This window comes from Opisthocomus hoazin, chromosome 12 (assembly GCF_030867145.1).
Source record: "Opisthocomus hoazin isolate bOpiHoa1 chromosome 12, bOpiHoa1.hap1, whole genome shotgun sequence".
In the NCBI taxonomy this organism is placed as follows: domain Eukaryota; kingdom Metazoa; phylum Chordata; class Aves; order Opisthocomiformes; family Opisthocomidae; genus Opisthocomus; species Opisthocomus hoazin.
Window position 1 is genome coordinate 231,925 of NC_134425.1, and position 18,583 is coordinate 250,507.

Sequence of the window (18,583 nt, forward strand, 5' to 3'; positions counted from 1 at the left end):
ATTTCCATTCACACATTTTAATCGTGCTTCTGTCCTCCCCCCTCAACATAAAGGAAATGAATGCTTCAGCTGTAGATGGGGAAATCCTTTTGTCACATTTTACAAATCTGACGACCATTGTTAATGCGACTTAGTTTCCTGTAACTTAATTTTCCAAGTATAATTATTAAAGTATACCGCTAAACAATAAAAGTGCATGAAGGGAATGGAGTGGGGGTTTGGGAAAGATTAGAAACAAAAAGATAGCTGCTACTTGCCTTTGGGAGGTTGTGGAGTCTCCCTCTCTGGAGATATTCAAGACCCGCCTAGATGCGGTTCTATGCAGCCTGCTCTGGGTGACTCTGCTTTGGCAGGGGGTTGGACTAGATGACCCACAGAGGTCCCTTCCAGCCCCTACCATTCTGTGATTCTGATTCTGTGATTTGTATCTTCTCTGGTAGGTGGGAAGTAATGCAGAATAGATCTTCAGGTAATACGTGTTTCTTCTGATTATATTGCTGTTTTTCCACCATTAAATACATTAGCAGCAGTGTGACATTTGCATCCTATGTAGTGTCACCTTAAGTGTCCTACATCAGCTATTCTAACATGTTGTGGAAGATGCAAGCACTGTATCTTCACTTCTGTAAAGCTATTGTCATAAAGTATGTTGAGGAAGCATGAACCTACAGCATTAGAACCAGTGTGACTTAATTTACAACTGTCTCAAGTGTACCACTTATTGGTTAGCTATCAAAATAAAAAACTCTTGAACAATGTTCCCTAAGTTTGTCCTTGATCTGGTTCAGTTCAATGTTTTAACTATCTGGATGATGAAATAACAATTACGCTTACTAGTTTTACACTGTGCAGATATTTCAGAGAAGAGTGGTCTGAAAAAAATAGGGTGAAATTCAAGAAGGACAAGACTGAGATGATGATACTGGAGTGGTGTTTGTGTGTTCTGTTGGGGGCAGTACCTGTTCTGGGAGTCGCAGAATCAGTTGATGCTGGTGTCCTTCTGAAGTCCCTTACCTGTAGGCTGAAGGGTGGAGTGAGGCAAAGGACTAGTTAAGGTAAAAGTTGTCTAGAATATCTTAGAATGTCTCTTTTTACATGGCATTTTAACACATGTTCTGTCAGATACCTGTTAACTGAGATGGTTCAGGTGACCGAAACAAGTTCGGTTCAGTTGTACGAAACAAGTCGACTCAGAACCTCTGCTTCACAAAGGTGCTATTGATTAACCAGATATGTAGGGGACCAATAGGTGGGCTACTTTTGTTTTTAAACTTTGTATGTTCTTAAGCCTTTTGAATTGGAGAAAAACAAGAATTGCAAGTTTTATTGCAAACTGTTGACTGTAGACTTTTGGAGTAACTTTTTTCTACAAAATTATGTTGAATCTGTGTTCAGTAGATTTGAATCAATTGTTGACCTGGACAGTTGATGTATTATGGTTTATAAATGGATTTTGCAGTATGTGTTCTTGTTGTGCCCTTTTTTATTTGGAATTTTAGTCGTATTTTTCTTGCCACTTCTGATGCACTGTTGTCTACAGGGCTTTAAGAAGGCAATATGTAAGTATCTGTAGCTTTAGAGGACTGAAGGCTTCAGTGGAGAAGTCTTGTTACACCATTTTGATTAATTATAAAACTGCACCATCAAACTTTTATCTCCCACTGCAGAAAGAGTTCAGCTGTTCTCCAGGCAGCTGCTGGACTGCAGTGTAGCAGTGGCTACCAGTTCATGCAGGCACAGGAGGCGGCTTTCAGCTGCTGCAAGAGCTTGGGGGCAGGCAAGGGAGGATTAGGAATTGCCCGCTTGTGGTTGCACGGTAGCAAGAGTTCTATCGACTACTGAGTCCATTAAATGATGGCAGTGTTTTATACTGGACATACTTGCAACCCAGATAGAAACTGTATGCTGTGGTTACATTATGCTTAGGTGATAGTCAAAAATTTTTGGTTTTGTTAAATGTGATTAAGAATACACCTTAGCTGAAACATTTCAAGGGCAATGCTATAGCTCATCCAGCTTGAGAGTCAAAAGCTTTAGGTGTGGCTATTGTCTGTGCAAAACTTTGTTTCATCCTTTCACTGGTACTTGCTCTATCTCCAGTTTTTGTCTAAAAAGAGGATATGTTCCTCCTCTCAAAATTGCGGTGAGTTACTGTTGATGAGGGAAGATCGTGATGCTCTGAGGTGAATTGCTTGAGAAGTTCATGAGCATATGGTCTGTAACCAAGATTATCTTTCAGTAATTGTGGTAATCTGCAAGGACACTTGAAGCTACAGTGTGGGATTTGATAAATATAGAAGCACCAGTTCAAGACATACTCTCAGGAATGAAACCTTAATAATGATGTTATTTTTAAAGGATTCAGATGTTTCAGGTGAAAGTGGTATCAAATGTTAATAGAGTTGCTTTGTCTGTAAATTAAAGTTTTTTTGTTGTGTTTTTTTTTTTTTTTTTTTTTTTTTTTGTGTACAGCTCCCCCCGTACAATGAAACAGTTTCATGTGGTATTAAGACCACAGGTAAGTTTCACAGTGGTAAGAAATCAACATCCATATTTTTTAAACTTAAAAGTTGTGACACCTTCCTTAGATACAGTACAGCCTCTCTTTTAAATTTATCTTTAGAACTTGGTCGGCAGGTATATATGCATATATTAGTTAGGTTGTTCCTTTAAAGACCTTTACTGAATGAGGTCCGTGAGAGTATATGGAAAATACTACATTGAACTTCAGCTAATTAGGGTGGACATACTTACTCTCTTTGATTGTGCTACCACACAATCTTAATGTCTTGCTGAAATATTGTAGCATATAGCTGTAAAAATGGGAGGGGGCTGAAGCAAGCTTGCTGGAGAACTTGTACAGAAGATATAACTCACTAGTGTGGTGTTCAGTTGGCCCTTCTGTAAGAGCCACAGCAGGAGTATTTTCTGGCAATTGCAACCTGAAGACAGCTCTGCAAGCAGTGCTCTGTTCAGTGTTCCCTTTGACACTCTTGTTTCTGTCTGGTTTGCCTATTTTTCTGGAAATCCTCCCCCCCCCCCCCCCCGTTTTTTTTTGTTTTTTGGTGAAGGTGTGAGTCTTGGTGTAAAAATGCATTACAGAGTTCACATTTTAGAGCTGTGACAGTCAGGTGTGTACTCTGTCTCAACCCATATGCCTTACAACTTGAAAAGGAAACCTGACCTTACTTCAAAGTTACATGAAATTGACAGTTAAGTAGGAGTTGCCGTGTGATCATAACTTTATATAGTTTAAACGGAACTTTCACAGTATTTTAAGCGGCAGGTAAATTAGTATTTGTTTTTTCCCCTGAACCAGGGTAGAGCGAGGAAGCTGAGACTTTGCCAGATGTATATGAGAATGATGCAAATGACATCCATTTCTCCGTCAAAATGGTGCAAGTGTCTGACTGGACATTTCTCAAAAGTACTTAAGAGGACCAAAATGCACATATTAATGTTTAAGAACACCTGATCATTATGCTTAGCGACTCTGGCCTTGCATTTAAAGGTAAATAAGATAGGTAGTTACAAAGAAGGACAGCATGTCCCATTTGAAAGCAGGTGTGCAGTATTTCTGAAAACTGAGGAGCTTTATTTAGTACAAGACCAGTTTTAGGACCCTGAGTAGTTTTACGTGGGAGTTCATATGATATGAACTGTCTGTTATTGATGACAGGGGTGCCCAGTCATATATTGCTTTGTTTAACTATGGATTTAAGCTCTGTTCTTTAAGACTGAGATTTTAATGTTCACAAGCCATACAGAAAGTTGGTTTGTACAAATGTTTTGCAGATCATTCGTAGACCCTGAGAGAACCCCTCCCAGCCCTGAGATTAGGTAATGACAGCAAATTAGGTTTTGCCTGGAAAATGTCTTTAACAAGCTTGCACTGTACTGTGCATGCATATTATCATTGTGATGGCTGCATAAGAAGCTGTGGAAACTAAAATGGAATGCTGTGCTTATGCAGAATATTTATAATTATAATGAGATGACACACATTGACCATGTTGACACACCCCTGTAGTCTAATTTTTTTCCTATACTTGTCTTCAGTGTTTAACTTTATTACAGAATTAGAAGATCTGTTAATATTTACTAGGCATAATCAAATCACGGTTGAAGCTCTAATATGCAGAACTCTGTTCAGACTAATTAGTACTATGTATTCACAGCTTTTGCTGTTGTACGTAGACTTTGTCTTTGGAGCATCTGTTGATATTTGTTTCAAGATGCATGTCATGTTGTTCATGACAGATCTGTCTGTTTCAGTCCATTCAGAAATAGCACTGTGAACTAGATTGAAACAAAGATGCCCAGAAGCAAAGTGGGAAGTCAAAACAAGTAGAAAAAGTTACCTCTCATTTTTTCAAGGGAACTTACACGATCTTATGCCAAGTGAGCTTCTGCCAGTCATCCCACAGAGTGACTACACAGTAGCTACTGGAATTTATGATTCTAATCCTGCTGTAGGGTGTAAAGTTTAATTCCTCAGATGTAACTTCCTAATTTAGATGTTAAATGCTAGAATATCAGTTATGCTTTTGGCAGCATTTTAGCCTACGATGTTCATGTTGCACCTTCAGCTAAATTACCATTGTGCCATAATTGTAAGGGATGTGTTTTGTTTTCTGCTGCACGCTTAGCCCTGAGTTGGCTTTTGTGATTGTCTAGTATACAGTGAGCTGGTAAGTTCACCAAAATCCAAGAGAAAATACTCACTTGGATTTTTTTTTTTCTGTGTTAGCTTTTGGTAAAATAAGTGCTGGAAGCTTGCTGGAGGGTAGAGGAGCAGGACAGGAGGGCAGAAGTGAGAACTCTCACTTTTGGCTGTGGTAGACTTAACTCACCCACGAAGGGAAACCACGTTCTTTGTTTTGAAGCAATTATTTTTTTTAACTAGTATTTTGGAAAAGAAACAGAAGTCACAGATTATTTTGAATTGGTAGGGATTTGAAATGTGCCCAGTAATTCGTTCTTATAATGGTTGGAAGAATATTAGGTGTTACTAGTTGTTGCTTGTGCTTTTTACTATTGTAACAAAGGGTAAAGAACTAGCTCTTGGTTCTTGCTTCAACTAAGAAGTTGCTCCATAAGCAGATGAACTAATGAGGAACAGTTTTGTTGTGGATTTGTGTCCCGTATCTATTAAAACACTGTGCCCTGCATTTGCAAACAAATGAAGCCGTGGCTGGTTTTGAGCTGTGTGCGCTGACAGGTCAGCTGGTGGATGGCGTGGATAGCTGATCAGTGTGCTGCTGGACAGTCAGGTCTGCCCGAGATCTCCCAGCCCGTCCCTCGTAACTGGGTATCGGGCAGCAGCTTTCCACCTCCCTGCCTCTAGGGTGCTGATTTTTATTTTTGGAAAGAAACCAGCCAGCAGCAAGGGTGTAGTGGTAGCTAGTTAGTGATTGCAGAAGTAGTTGGAGAATGGTGGATTGACAGGCATAGTGTTACAAAATGCTTTCTCATGGGTGTAGGGGAGAGGTGAAGGAAGTTTGAAATTCAGGCTCTTGTTAACATGCTTTAGAGAAATCAGATGTGTATGGATAGTTGTGTGGGTGTTCTTGTTTTGTGGGGTTTTTCTTTAGAGTTTCCTTTAGTCTAACTGGCAGCAGGATTGATATTGATAGATGTGATGTGTTGACTTCTCATTTAGTTAGGTTAAGAAATCAAAGCATCAAGAGCAATTAACATCTGTATCTACTTTTTTTACTGTGATTTGGCATGAATTTATATTCCAAAATTGTGTGTGAGCTACAGAACATGTAAATATATATAATGTATTACTTAAGACTGATTTTTGTTCATTAAATCATAATATTTTGGTATTGCATGTGCAAGTCAGACCTCAGCACAACTGAATGTTTTTTGTTACTCTGATATTAAAAAACAATGCATACCCTATAGATCTTGTTTCTGTCAATTTTTTTTAAAGTTTTCATCAGCCAACTTTTGTAGAAAGTATTTGGAGAGTTTCAAAACAGTTATGTTGGCAGTTATGTATCAAAATATTCCCCACAAGACTGTGTCCTCCCATAGGATTATTTCCTTAGGTCTATGAATAACTTTTTTTCGTTAGGAACTATTGCTTGCTTTTTGTTGTGTTTAAAAAAAAGCCAACCACCTCACCCATTTTTAATGAGTGTCCGTGGTATACTTGAAAACATGCATCTGTTGAGGTGTCATACACAATGTAAGTTGCACAAAATCTTTTAAAGTTTAGTGGTATATCCACTTTCTCCTTTGGAAATAGTATCTAGTGTTGTTTGGTTCTCTAGTAACAGTCTTTAAAAAATTTGAAATGTGGGGGTTTTTTGTCCCCATTTTGAGGAAACAGAAAATATTCAAATTAATGTCTTTGAAACAGTAACATACATATCATAGAAACACCTGCAAAACTTAAGTATTAAAATGTGAGGTTACCTTTAACATTCTTGAGACTTGGTTTCATTAATTTTATCTCTTTGTATGGTAGCTATGGAAATAGATGTAACTGAAGTATTCAGTGTTACTAGTCAGCAGACATGCATTGTAAAAGTAAGTTCCACAAAATTGCAGTACTTTGTCACTGAAAATGTTTTGTGGTACTGCAGCCTGCCATGAGAATATTTCTTGGTGGTTCTTTAAAGAGCATCTCAGAGTTCCAGAATAAATAAAGACATAAATAAAAAGCAACAGAAAAATGAAAACAAAAGCAAAGAAGATCTAAACCCCAAACCCAATCCTGTTCACGGATTTTTCTGTACTGCTTGTATGTACAAGTTGAACACTGACTTATATTGAGGCGTATCTGTTGTGTTTCTTGTCATAAAATCACAGTCGTATGTCATATTCTCATATAGTAATAAATTTAACTGTGATTAAATTATTGATGAGCCTAGAGTTTAAAAAGCTGTAATTGCAGTGTTTCGTACAATTAATGACAATATTTTTCAATTACTGCTGATTGTGATAAATCTTTGCATGCCAGGAAAATCAAATGCCCCAGAAACCAAACTCCACATGTGGAAATGATTTTTAGAAGTTAAACAGGTAAAAGGCTTGGATTTTGTAATCGTTAGTGGAAAAGACTGGCTTTAGAAGAATTGTGGAGTTAAATATTGCACTGTATTTTATACGCAATTATCCAGTAATTAACTTAATGCAGAATGTTGCTAAAATCATTGGGCTTTAGTAGTTTTTCTTAATAGGTGAATTTAATAGGTGTTATTTACAGGAACTGTGCAGTGATTTAGAAAATTACATATTCTGCTTAAGAAAACCTGAATCATACACTGTTCTCTTGAAGAAGATGATGTTTTGAAATGGTCTTCAGGATTGAGATAGAGCTGCAGGAAAATACAGGTGTTTTTTCTTGATTTAGTAGCTTTTTGATTAGATGTCATTCACTAATGCATGTTTGCTTTCTCTTGTCCAGGGGAAGAGTATCAGAGAATTGAATTTGGTGTTAATGAAGTTATTGAGACACAGGCACCCGTACTAAATAACACTGAATACAGTATTTCAAGTACTCTGAATCCTCAGGCTCCAGAATTCATTCTCAGTTGTGCACCTGCTCAGAAAACCCCTGATGATACTCTCAGTGAAACAAACTGCAATTCCATTGACTGCCAGTTCACTGATCCAACCCTTGCTTTGGACAGCGGTTCTAACACTGAAAATGATGGCTTGTCTGGAGGCCTTGCACAAAGGGAGCGCAAAAAGAAGAAAAAAAGACCTCCTGGATACTACAGTTACTTGGAAGATGTCAGTGACGGTGTTGCTCCCACGGAAGCTCTTGTAAATGGCCATGCAAATTCATCGGGACTAAATAGTATAAGCACGGAGGATACAGAACTGATGGGAGACATACCCTCCCTGGCCACACCAAGGACTTGCAACAGCCCGGACAACTCTGTGGACTTCATTAATGAAGCTGTCTCTGATGATTCTGTTTCTAGTGCACTAGACAATACCAGGACTGCAGGGCAGCCTGAGGTATGCCACGTTACTAATTCTGAACAATTTTGCATCCCCTCAGAGGCTGGCAGAGATAGCCCTTTAAGGACAGCTGTTGTACAGTCTTATGCTGGTACTGATACTACTGAAAATCTTGGCGTTACTAATGGACAAACACTTGAATCCTCTGGTGAGGACACAGCTGCCAATGGGGTAGAATTGCACACTGTGGAAAGCACTGACTCAGACCAAGCTAAGCCTGAGGAAGCTTCACCTACTACTGAGGCAACAGTCCCGGTTGCAGGATCAGTCCCTGTTAATCAGCCTGCAAAATCGTGGGCTAGTCTTTTTCACAATTCCAAGCCCTCTGCTTCCACATCTGTGGTCTATGTTGAGACCAAGTATATCCCTCCTGCCACATCTACTCTGGTCCCTGAAAAACTGGTTGAAGTCAAAGAGGGACCTGTTCCAGTTTCAGAGGATCCTGTAGCCATAAAGATTGCAGGTATAGTTAATACACACGAGTGGATGTTACACTGGAAGGGTATTAACTCTGCTTGTAAACAGGAGTGTGCAATATTGATTAGAGAAGATTCCTCTGTTAATGTTCTTAATGACTGTTCAAACACTGCTATGAAAGATGTAATTTAAATAATCTAGTTTTGTGTCCCGCTGAGTAAATGTTCCAATGAGACGTTACCATGTGATTATCCCAGATGTGGTAAAACTATTGCTAGTTGTGAAACAGTATGTTTAAATGATCTGTGACTTTAAATAGGTTGGTTGCATTCAGCTGTGTGCTACTGTAGTAGGGAGAACACATTAGAAATGTTTGTTATCAAAATGGTGTGTTGTATTATCCAGTATTTAGAATCTTGTAATGGATTCCATTACAAGAAGAGAAGAATATTACTATATTTACGCCAAAGTAGCTGAAATTCCTGGACACATATAGTAGCTTAAGTGGAATTTCTAAGTAGGTCCTGTTTCAGAAATTCTAATTCAGGAAATAGTTTTTATATTTATTGATTTGTTGTTTGAGAGGTCTGAAGAATTATCTGTAACCGTTACAAACAATCTTACTTTGTTCAGAAACAATGCTAGCTATTGCCTGCTCAGGAATAACCATAAGAAACTGTCTGAGGGTACATCAGGAAAGGCAATACATGATATAAAGTCTTTGACCATTGATCCTGTCGTATTTCTGGTTCTAATGAGAAGTGGTAGAATGTGTATGAGATCGTTTTTGCAGATTCAGTCAAAAAACATGAAGAAAAATATCCAGTTGGTTGTGTTTTGTGTCACTGACTCATGAGTGTTGGAACAAAAAATTATTTTAGATCTGTGACATAGTCCATATGTGCAAAATGCTACTATTTATGGTTCAAGCCATTTACAAGTACAATGACGTTTCGTGTGTGACAGCTTCAAGTTAAGGTTTTCTACTCTAACCAGAAGCTGACCTCGAGATTTCTATGCAGAATACCCAGAAGTACATGCCTGCCTCTCATGCCTTCCTTACTCAGTAATGGTTTCATTGCTTAAAATTGTCTGTTCAGAGGAAAGCTGTTAGAATAATTTGTATTTCTGTGTGTTTTTCAATTAGGTGTCAGAAATGCAATTGACTGTATTGAAAAATGTGTATATGCAGGTGATTATGTATGAACCAATACATGTGGAGTATATTGTACTCTTAAAATCTGAAACTATGATTTGGTAATGAATTTTAACTTAAAACTATTTTGTGACAACCGTAAAGCTAGAACTGCTTACCAGAGATGAAAAACGTTTTTTATCTTGCCCGCATTGCTGCAGCTTTAAGTTAACTATCTAGACTTTTATTGTTTCTGTACTATTTGTTGCCACCAGGTGGGAGCAGAGCTTTGTGTTTTGTCTTTAATGTAGTAATATAGCAGTGTAATTTTTATACGGTTTTCTTCTGTGACTTTGCTATTAGCTAGCTGGTTTTGTGGAGGAATAACTTGAGTATAGATCCTTTTCCAGTGAAATGGAACTCATCTTCTCATTGTAGTTGACTTAGGTAGGAGTTATATTGCTGCAATTCCTGTAATTCAGATGCTACTGATTTCAGTATAAAACATTTACTTGAAGATCTGAATGCAATGTAATAGGTGTTTTGCTTTGTGGAAAAAGGTAACTTTCTTCAGTGTCTGTTCTTTTTTTAATATTCTCTGTCCAGTTTGGAAGGCACATAGATAGGTGCTTTGTTCGTACACCCACACTCAAGAATGTGTTACATGAGTTTCAGTTTATGATTTCCAGACAGGTCATTTACTCAGTTCCGTACATATTTAATTTCAAATCTTCTGCCTACGTTAACATCATTGTATTAGGGTGTATAGCAATTCTATATGTTCTTCATAGGTAGCTGCTGATTGTGTGGCTGAGTTGAGATCCTGTTGTTGGGTTTGCTGGGAATTCAACAGTTTCAACTCATGCCCACGGGAATTAATTTTTGACCACAAGTGCCATAGGGTGGTAAGCACAGGTAAAATCTAGACCTAAAGCATCTCGAGCTCAGCCAGCAAAATTAGCAAATCTTCTGACTTAATATTGGAACTCCGAGGCCCTTCTGTATAGAATTTATTAGAGCAGATGCTCAGAACACAAAGAAGAGTTACTTTCCAGGGACAAATTGCTGGCTTGTACCTTAATTTCACCAGTTGTTACGAAGGAGGTGAAGGATTCACAGGCACATGGAAGATGGTTTAATGCTGCTTGATTCAGCTTGCAAAGATCTGTGGTTTCTTTGTCTCAGGTATAAACAAAAGCTCTACAGGATAAGGAGATGAAGATCAGGACTAGAAAATAAATAGATGCATTTCATGTTAATCTTGATGAGAAAAAAATACTGAGGAGTTAATTTTAGCAAGTGGCTAAGGTGTGTGGTGAGGAGCTGTACTGGCAATGCTAGTGAACAGGTTAAAGGAACTTCGGAACTAGACTCTGAACCAGTGATGGCAAAACTCAAGGCAGATAACATCAGGATGGTAGAGAGGTACAGGTACGGCACTTACATGTTTAGAAAGGGACAACCATACTAATTATACACTTTAGCCTAATTTAGATGCTAGGACAAACACTGTAATAATTTATTTCTAAGGGATAGTAAGGTTGTAAATAATGGGTATTTGTAAAAACTAAGATTCTTCCAGGCTTCACTTGCTACGTTTCACAGTTACTACCCTCTGATGATAATTAATAATGTCTTATATAATATTCTAAGTAAGCCAGGGAAATAAGTGATTGGATAACTAGCTACTCTCTGAGTAGTCTTTTAAATGTTCTGGGTAACTTTAGGAAAAATTTCAATGGGAGAGTCTAAAAAGATTTTCTGAATCATGTTTTCTTGCAGTGTTTTCACTGTGGATGATGGAATCTAACAGTGAGTGTAAAATTAGCTTACAGGAGGCAGAATTTCAGATGAATTGAAGAATGCAAACATTTAAGGTCTGACTAAATCTGGAATGATTTTAAATTAGAAGGAGGGGAATCCGATAAATGTAAGTGTAGAAGGTTATACCAGAATAAAAATCAAATGCAAATGCACGGTACAAAGAAGAAATGGTTAGTAATAGAGAACAAAAGGATCTGGAAGTTGTAGGTAGTTGATAAGACTGCTTGGTAAAGCTGAAGAAGGTTCAGTTTTATTTCCGGTGTCTGTTAATACCAATTTATATGGAAAAGATGGAAGACAACTATAATTCTGTTGTTGCTGTTGAGAACTCGGTGAAAACACCAGTCTTTGGGCGTTACTTCTCAAGGAAAATGTTAGTGCAGCAGAGAAAACAGAAGTAAGATTTGTAAACCATACTCTTTCAGCGAACATGGAAAATTTGGATTTACTTCATCTCAGATGAGAGTGTTGGAGTGATCATGAATGTAACTTCAAATACGTACAACAAATTCATAAAGCAGATGGCGGTTCACTGCAGTGCCAAGACTGTGGTGGACAAGACAAGAATTACTTAGTTTAATTTGTAACACAGGTGTTTCAGTGTTACCAGATTTTTTTTTTCATACTGATAAAGCTAGGTAAGCACTACAGCAAGTAGATGTGGAGTGGAAGCATGCAAGGGTTTGGGTTTTTTTATTAAAAAACTTCAGAACTTTAGCCTGTTGTAGTATCAAACTGCATCTTGCAGAAGCTGATTTCATGTAAGGTTGTCTAGCAGCATTGTCCTGGCACTTTCTGTCGGTGTCCAGATTCGAAGAAAGACCGGAATGACATATGTAGTATTTGCCACATACACTGTCTCAAGCTAAGCGTTAAATTGCGAACTTGTAACACATATCTCTTCAGCATGGAAACCCGTATCCACATGGTTTGTCTTTCATTAAACTTTGGGCTTGCATTGATTGGGGAATTGCCATTGCTTAAAAATTTGGCGGGTATTTGTGAGAACACCATCTGGTGAATGAACTTTAGCAAAATGTTTTCTGTTTACCAAGAGACATTTCTAAACATGATAATACTGTTCTAGATACATTTTCAAATCAAGGTCACGTTTCACAGTTCAGTATCCAACAAAGGTAGTGTGAATTCTTTCTGGTTAGTGATGTGTGCTTTGTAACAGGTTTTGAAATTTTAAGAAAGTTTTGTCATGGTTGTAAGTGTAATTTTTTTCCTGATATTCTTGTAACAGAAGTTCTTCTAGTTGCTATGTAAATGTTAGATGTGAGGTGAAAATTGTCGTCTAAAATGTAATTGCTGTACACACAAATAATTCTTTATGTCAAAAGAAACAGAACTCAGCTGTAATTGCTCTAGACGTTGTTTACAAAGCAGTTTTATGACCACAAGAGGATGCTAAAGGTCCTAATAATATTTTTATTTGCTATGATACAATAATGCAGGAAAATAGTTAACTTAGAGAGTTATTGATAGACATTAAAAATAAATACTTGTTTCATTATTTTTGTCATAATTTTCAACATTGCTTAGTTATATTAACAGAAAGACTGTATGGGTGTACAACACGTTTCAAACTTTCAGGCTTTAATGATATATTCTGCAGTAATGAGCATTAATAACATAGTAACAATTTTATTTAAACACAGGATTTTCATGTGCGTCTGTGCTAGGTGCTGATGTCTTCCCTTTTACATCTTTTTGCTATCTACCCTTTCAGGTGTCAGGTTCTTTATGTAATAGAGGACGGATGTAAATGTTTTCTATTGTCTGGCATGTTTTTATTTGGTTAGAAGTGGTGTTATCACCAGGAAATATGATATTATATGTAAAGAGATAGTTTAGCAGTAAAAGAACACGGATTTTGTTTGCAGTTCTGCCACCTCCTCTGCTCAGTTGTGACTTGTGCCTCTGCTTTTCCACCTGTGTCACATCATCTTGTCTATTTAGGTAGTCCTTCTAGTGAATAGCTCAAGCTCTTTAAGTTTGTGTAGTGTAGCATAGAAGGGCTTTAGAGGCCCTCACATTTATTATAAAAATAAATAACCCCCTTAGTAGACAATTGCTATGTTTATTTGCATTTTTAGTTCTGTCTTGTATATCTCTTGTCTTTATTTTTCAAATTTAAAATATACCAGATCCAATATTTTCCTTAAACAGTTTTTATTTAGATACCTAAATAACAGGTCAGACTTCCTGGAAAACCTCCCCCTGTTGCTCTCGGTTTCATAACTGAGACAGACTTATTTATGTGCAGTGGTTTCTAATTTTTAAACTTGAGCCATTGCTGGAGTTTTTGAAAGCAGGAAAACAGTAGACATTGTATTATGTAAGCCTGTTATCTTGTAGATTTTGGAAGTCTTAAACCAGTAAAACCTACTGTTCAGGAGGCCACATTAACATCTGTCTGTCCTGTTTGCACTAAGGTATTTTTATTGTAAGATAAGTGTATGTTGAAACTTGTAAACTGAGACTGCTATATCAGCTGCATCTCTCTTCAAAGCAGAAGAATTTGGAAAGTATTTCGTAGAATTGGTGGCAAGGGTTTACAGCTAATGGGATTCTATATCTACATATGTATCTATGTAAATAAAAGTTTCTAGTTTTAGGAAAACAAAAACAAATAAAGTCTTATCAGTTTTGAAGTTACAGTAGTTAGTTTTTGTGCCAGCATCTTTCTGACCCAAATTCCAGGATGTTTTCAGGTGAAGAAATATGTCCGATTTTAAATATGAACAGTGTTTAAATGGAGCGAAATTTAGTTGCTGCAGTTTCTGGGTATCTTATTAATTGGTATGAATTATTTTGTAATGCGTCAACAGATACTTGTTTTGATGGCTAGCATGTGCATTTAGCTGATGCTCAATTTGCTGTTTCTCATTCTGCAGAAATACTGGAAAACGTAAGACTAATACATAAACCAGTGTCTTTGCAACCGCGAGGGCTGATCAACAAAGGAAACTGGTGCTACATCAATGCTGTATCCTTACCTTGGAAAAAATAAATGCACTTAAGTTAAAATTTTTATATCATATCTGTTAAAGCTTTTCTGAATTATTCTGGTAAATATTTTAGAAGAGTGTTTGTCTTCCTGTATCCCGCTACTGTGCTTAAAATGTTTAAGGGTAGTGTCTAGAAATCCAGGGGTATTTTGAAGCACTGAACCTTGTGTCCGGGGTTCCCCTGCAGTTGATTGCACAATCCTGTTTGGAATTTGTCTCTGTTATCTCTGTCAAAATATTTCAGAACTATAACTTTCTTGTGACTGAAAACATTGTAATTTCTAGTTACGGTTACTCATGACTCCGCACCAAATTCAGTGGTTATTTCTCTTAAAGTAACTGTTCTTACTCTTAGGTGCTTTTTTTGGCAGTTTGATAAATGGATCACTTGGTTTTCTGTTGAGCAGGTTGTTGCTATCATGTCTTCTGTGTAAGTGCAGTGTTTAAATTAATCCTTCTACAACAGAATGGAAGAGTAGTTTTATCTTAATGTATTAGAATTGTATTCCCCTGCAAAAATAACTTTTACTTTGGATAACAGAAATCTTCCTTCTTCAGTGCTGTATTATGATCGTTTTATTAATAATAATTTTTTATTAATATGTCTGTATCTCCTATGTTAGCAGTGACGCACTGCAAGTGACAATTAGGATACTTTAGTAGTACTGCTAGTGAAAAATACTAAGTGCAGTTTCAAGACTGATCATTGCAGAACCCTAGTAACATATTTTCAGACCAGTGATTGTGCTTTGAACTTCAGCTTTTATCTTACACAACCGGTTCTGCACTCATCTGATTGTATGTATTAGATCCCATTTTTTCAGTCTTAAAATTTTACATGGGGGCTTGTTACTCAATATTTGCACACCATAGGGATCAAGTTAATACATCTCTCTAGCAGTTGAGATCGCTGCCTTTTTTGTCATTTCCCTGACCCCTCCAGTCTTTTAATACATTTCCTCTGTTCCCTGCTCTCGCCAAGTAGCGTGGACTTCGATCTGTTTAAAGTAGTTTCTCCCAACATACGCTGTAGTTTTAGTGGTTGCTCCAAACTCTTCTTTACACTGCAGAATGTTTCACACCACAGTGGGTTTTTATGGCTTGGTTTGGTTGTGGGGGGCGAATCATCACCTTTAACTTGAAGTCAGTCAGCTGGCTTTTTCCATTCTTTTCGGAAAACATGTTACAGGTTACCACTTGCCAATTTCCAAATTATGAAGTCTTTCCTATGAAAGTTCTTTTCCTCTCCTGCTCCTAGTCTAAATGTTTCCTTCCCTTTTAATTAAAGTTTTTGACATTATTAAAATGTCAGTGAAATCACTGCATGTTACAAGATTCCGGGGTTACATACATTATGAGTTAATGTTGTGATAAAAGTCCATCCATCTGTTCCAATTTAGTTACTGGATTGGTCTACATAGTAAACAGTTAGCTTTGGTTTGGATATAATTTTAAATATAATTAAATATTTGGTGAAGATGCAGATTACATTTTCTGACTGTTTCCTTAATGCCACTGCATAGACCCTGCAAGCCTTGGTCGCTTGCCCTCCAATGTATCATTTAATGAAGTCCATTCCAATGTATTCGAAATCGCAGCGGCCGTGTACCTCAACACCAATGATAGACAGTTTGTAAGTAGCTTGTTTAAAAAAAAAAAAACAAACCAGTGATCCGACTAAGCTCTTTCAGAAATATCTAACAAGTGATTGTTTACTGCAATTGTTGAAAGTTGGTATGTATCTAGAAGTCTTTTTTGTGTGTTTTCTGGGTGATAGATGGCTTTTGTAATGAACTTGGTATTTTACAATTGCTTGATTAGTCAAGATACTTCCTGTTGCCTGAGGAACAGTGGTTTTAAATAGTGTTTAATATGCAAAAATGAACTGTGAGAGCTGCAAGAACTAACTGATATTCCTAGGTGTGTTTTTTTTCTTGGCAGTCAGTAATGACAGTGATATAATTTTATTATTTGTCTTTCTGAGTCTTAACTTGCTGCTCATGTCTAGTTGTTCCTTCCATTCTGTTTCAGTGTTCGTTTAATGAATGAGTTCACTAATATGCCTGTACCTCCTAAAGCAAAACAAGGTGAGTGGGAATAGGGGGAGCAAAGTCTTTAAATCTTAAGAAGGCTTTGGGGTAAGGATCTGCATTGTGCGATCTACTTAAGACCTTTAAAAATTGATGCTTGATCCCCTTCATGGCTCTCTGGACTTTTGGGATTTCTTGATACCTTAAAAAGTTTGCTCTTGCTTTTCTGTCGGTGTTAGCTTTTTCTTATTGGTTATTCATGTCAAGAAGTCATAGATGCTGCAACTTACATTTTTATTTCTATTTGGTAGACCAAATGTACAAGTGCAGTAAGAATAGTTTTTGTTGAAGGTTAGCATAGTTGTTAAGATGTCTTCTAAGGACATGCCCTTTCTAACAAAATTATTTTATATTCACTGTATTTTACTCCACTTCCTTCCTTGCATGTTTCCAGCTGTTTGGTTTTTCAACTTGCTCAATTCTTATCATTCTTCCTTAAATCCTAAACACTCCCATTCATTCAGAACAAAGTGGGGCCATAGTAGGTCTCTTTGGCACTTAGATTGCCTGCAGGCATGTTACTGTGGCTTTTAATTCCTTCCCATCCTATGTAAAATTTCAGAGTGAAAACTTCAGAAGTTTATGATTCTTGCTAATACGTGTTTAGGATCAATGATGATTGTGTAGTGAGGAATAGAACATTTTTTAATACAACTGAATTATCTTACAGGTTTCATTCTTTTAATCTAAACCAAATTGTTTTATTGCAAACTTACAGAAATAAAAAACAGTTTCAAGACTCTGTTTATGTAACATTGTAAGAAAATAGCACGAGCAGCTGGTTGTTCCAGTGATTTCCAAACCGTTCCGACATTTCTGTGGTTTGCTGCATAAGTTTTGTTTCTGTGAAAGAAATCTTACTGTCTTACTCAACTTACTGTACTTCTAGGTCATTTTATTGTATTGTGTGGTTTTCAAATACAGTTTCTGAGGCCTTGTATTACCATTAGGTTGAACATTCTGTCAAACTGTATCGTGTTTGTGTTTTCTTTTTTTCAGCAGTGAGAAAAAATGATCTGTTAGAATTACAAACGTATAAGAGATTTAAGGAAAAGTGCTTTGAATACAAAAGAAGTATAAAAATTTAAATAGAACCAGAATAGTTATTTTATGATGGCTGTGAATATTCTTGTTAATCTTCAGTGTGTTGACTATAAAAGGAGAGTACTAACTTTTCCAGACTGTCTGCAAGTCTGTGTAGGGTGATGTAAGATGTTTTTTAAAAAAAGTTTACAGATAAGAGTTGTATCTTACAAATTCTGAGCTTGAGTCACTAAAATTGTAATGAAACTATTAATAACAAATAATCTTGGATTCCAATATCTAGTGATGTGGGAAGAGAATATTAAGGTATAATGTAGAAAAAACATACATATTGTTATTTATATGTACTTCTCTTTGCCTTGCAGCTTTAGGAGATAAAATTGTGAGAGACATCCGACCGGGAGCTGCCTTTGAACCTACATACATTTATAGACTTTTGACAGTTATAAAGTCAAGTCTGTCAGAAAAGGTGTGACTTACAAATCTTTGACTTTTGTAATTGCATTACAAGGCAGTCACTGTCATTAAAACAATGTAAAGTCATACTTCAGGTTCTGTACCTAAATGTTACTAAAATTAACTAGTTGGTAGTTGATTGTAATGAAGCTAGGCTGTCTTGGGACTTAAATTATAAGATGTTATATATATATATTAGAAGTTTGGTAGTTTGATAGACCAATGAAAAAATTATGATTAGAAGATAACATCTGTTTTTAGAAAGAAGGTAGCTATTGATTTATATTTAAGAAATGAGCAGTTTCTGCTTGGGATTCAGCTTGAAATGGTCGAAGGTCCACAGAAACTTCAAAATACTATTTCAGGTTTAGTTTCAATTTAAAGGAAAGATAATGGTTCAGACCATTTGATTTGATTTTGATTTGGCATTTGACAGCAAATTTTAATAGTACTTTTAAAAGAAATGGCAAAAGAAAAATCACTCACATATTAAATCAAATTTGTATTGAGAAGAACGTGGAAATTCGTGTATCCGGGTCAAGCTTATGTGTGTATTTGCTGTTTATGGCAGGTTACCAATTGATGTGTAGGTTCTTTTTGAAATGGTTAAAAAT

General features: G+C 36.7%; 1 protein-coding gene across 2 annotated transcripts in view; it reads left to right on the forward strand.

Annotated features, from left to right (window-relative positions):
* Nucleotides 1-18,583, forward strand: part of USP10 (ubiquitin specific peptidase 10) — a 56,514-nt gene that overhangs the window by 22,692 nt on the left and 15,239 nt on the right. The window contains exons 3-8 of one of the 2 annotated variants that reach the window (XM_075433749.1): nucleotides 2,473-2,518; nucleotides 7,424-8,449; nucleotides 14,266-14,357; nucleotides 15,903-16,012; nucleotides 16,411-16,466; nucleotides 17,879-17,982. In XM_075433749.1, coding sequence (XP_075289864.1) covers nucleotides 2,473-2,518; nucleotides 7,424-8,449; nucleotides 14,266-14,357; nucleotides 15,903-16,012; nucleotides 16,411-16,466; nucleotides 17,879-17,982 — 1,434 coding nt within the window. Of the gene's footprint in view, nucleotides 1-2,472; nucleotides 2,519-3,420; nucleotides 3,512-7,423; nucleotides 8,450-14,265; nucleotides 14,358-15,902; nucleotides 16,013-16,410; nucleotides 16,467-17,878; nucleotides 17,983-18,583 lie in introns of those variants that run through there. The other variant, XM_075433750.1, reaches the window with a different exon arrangement.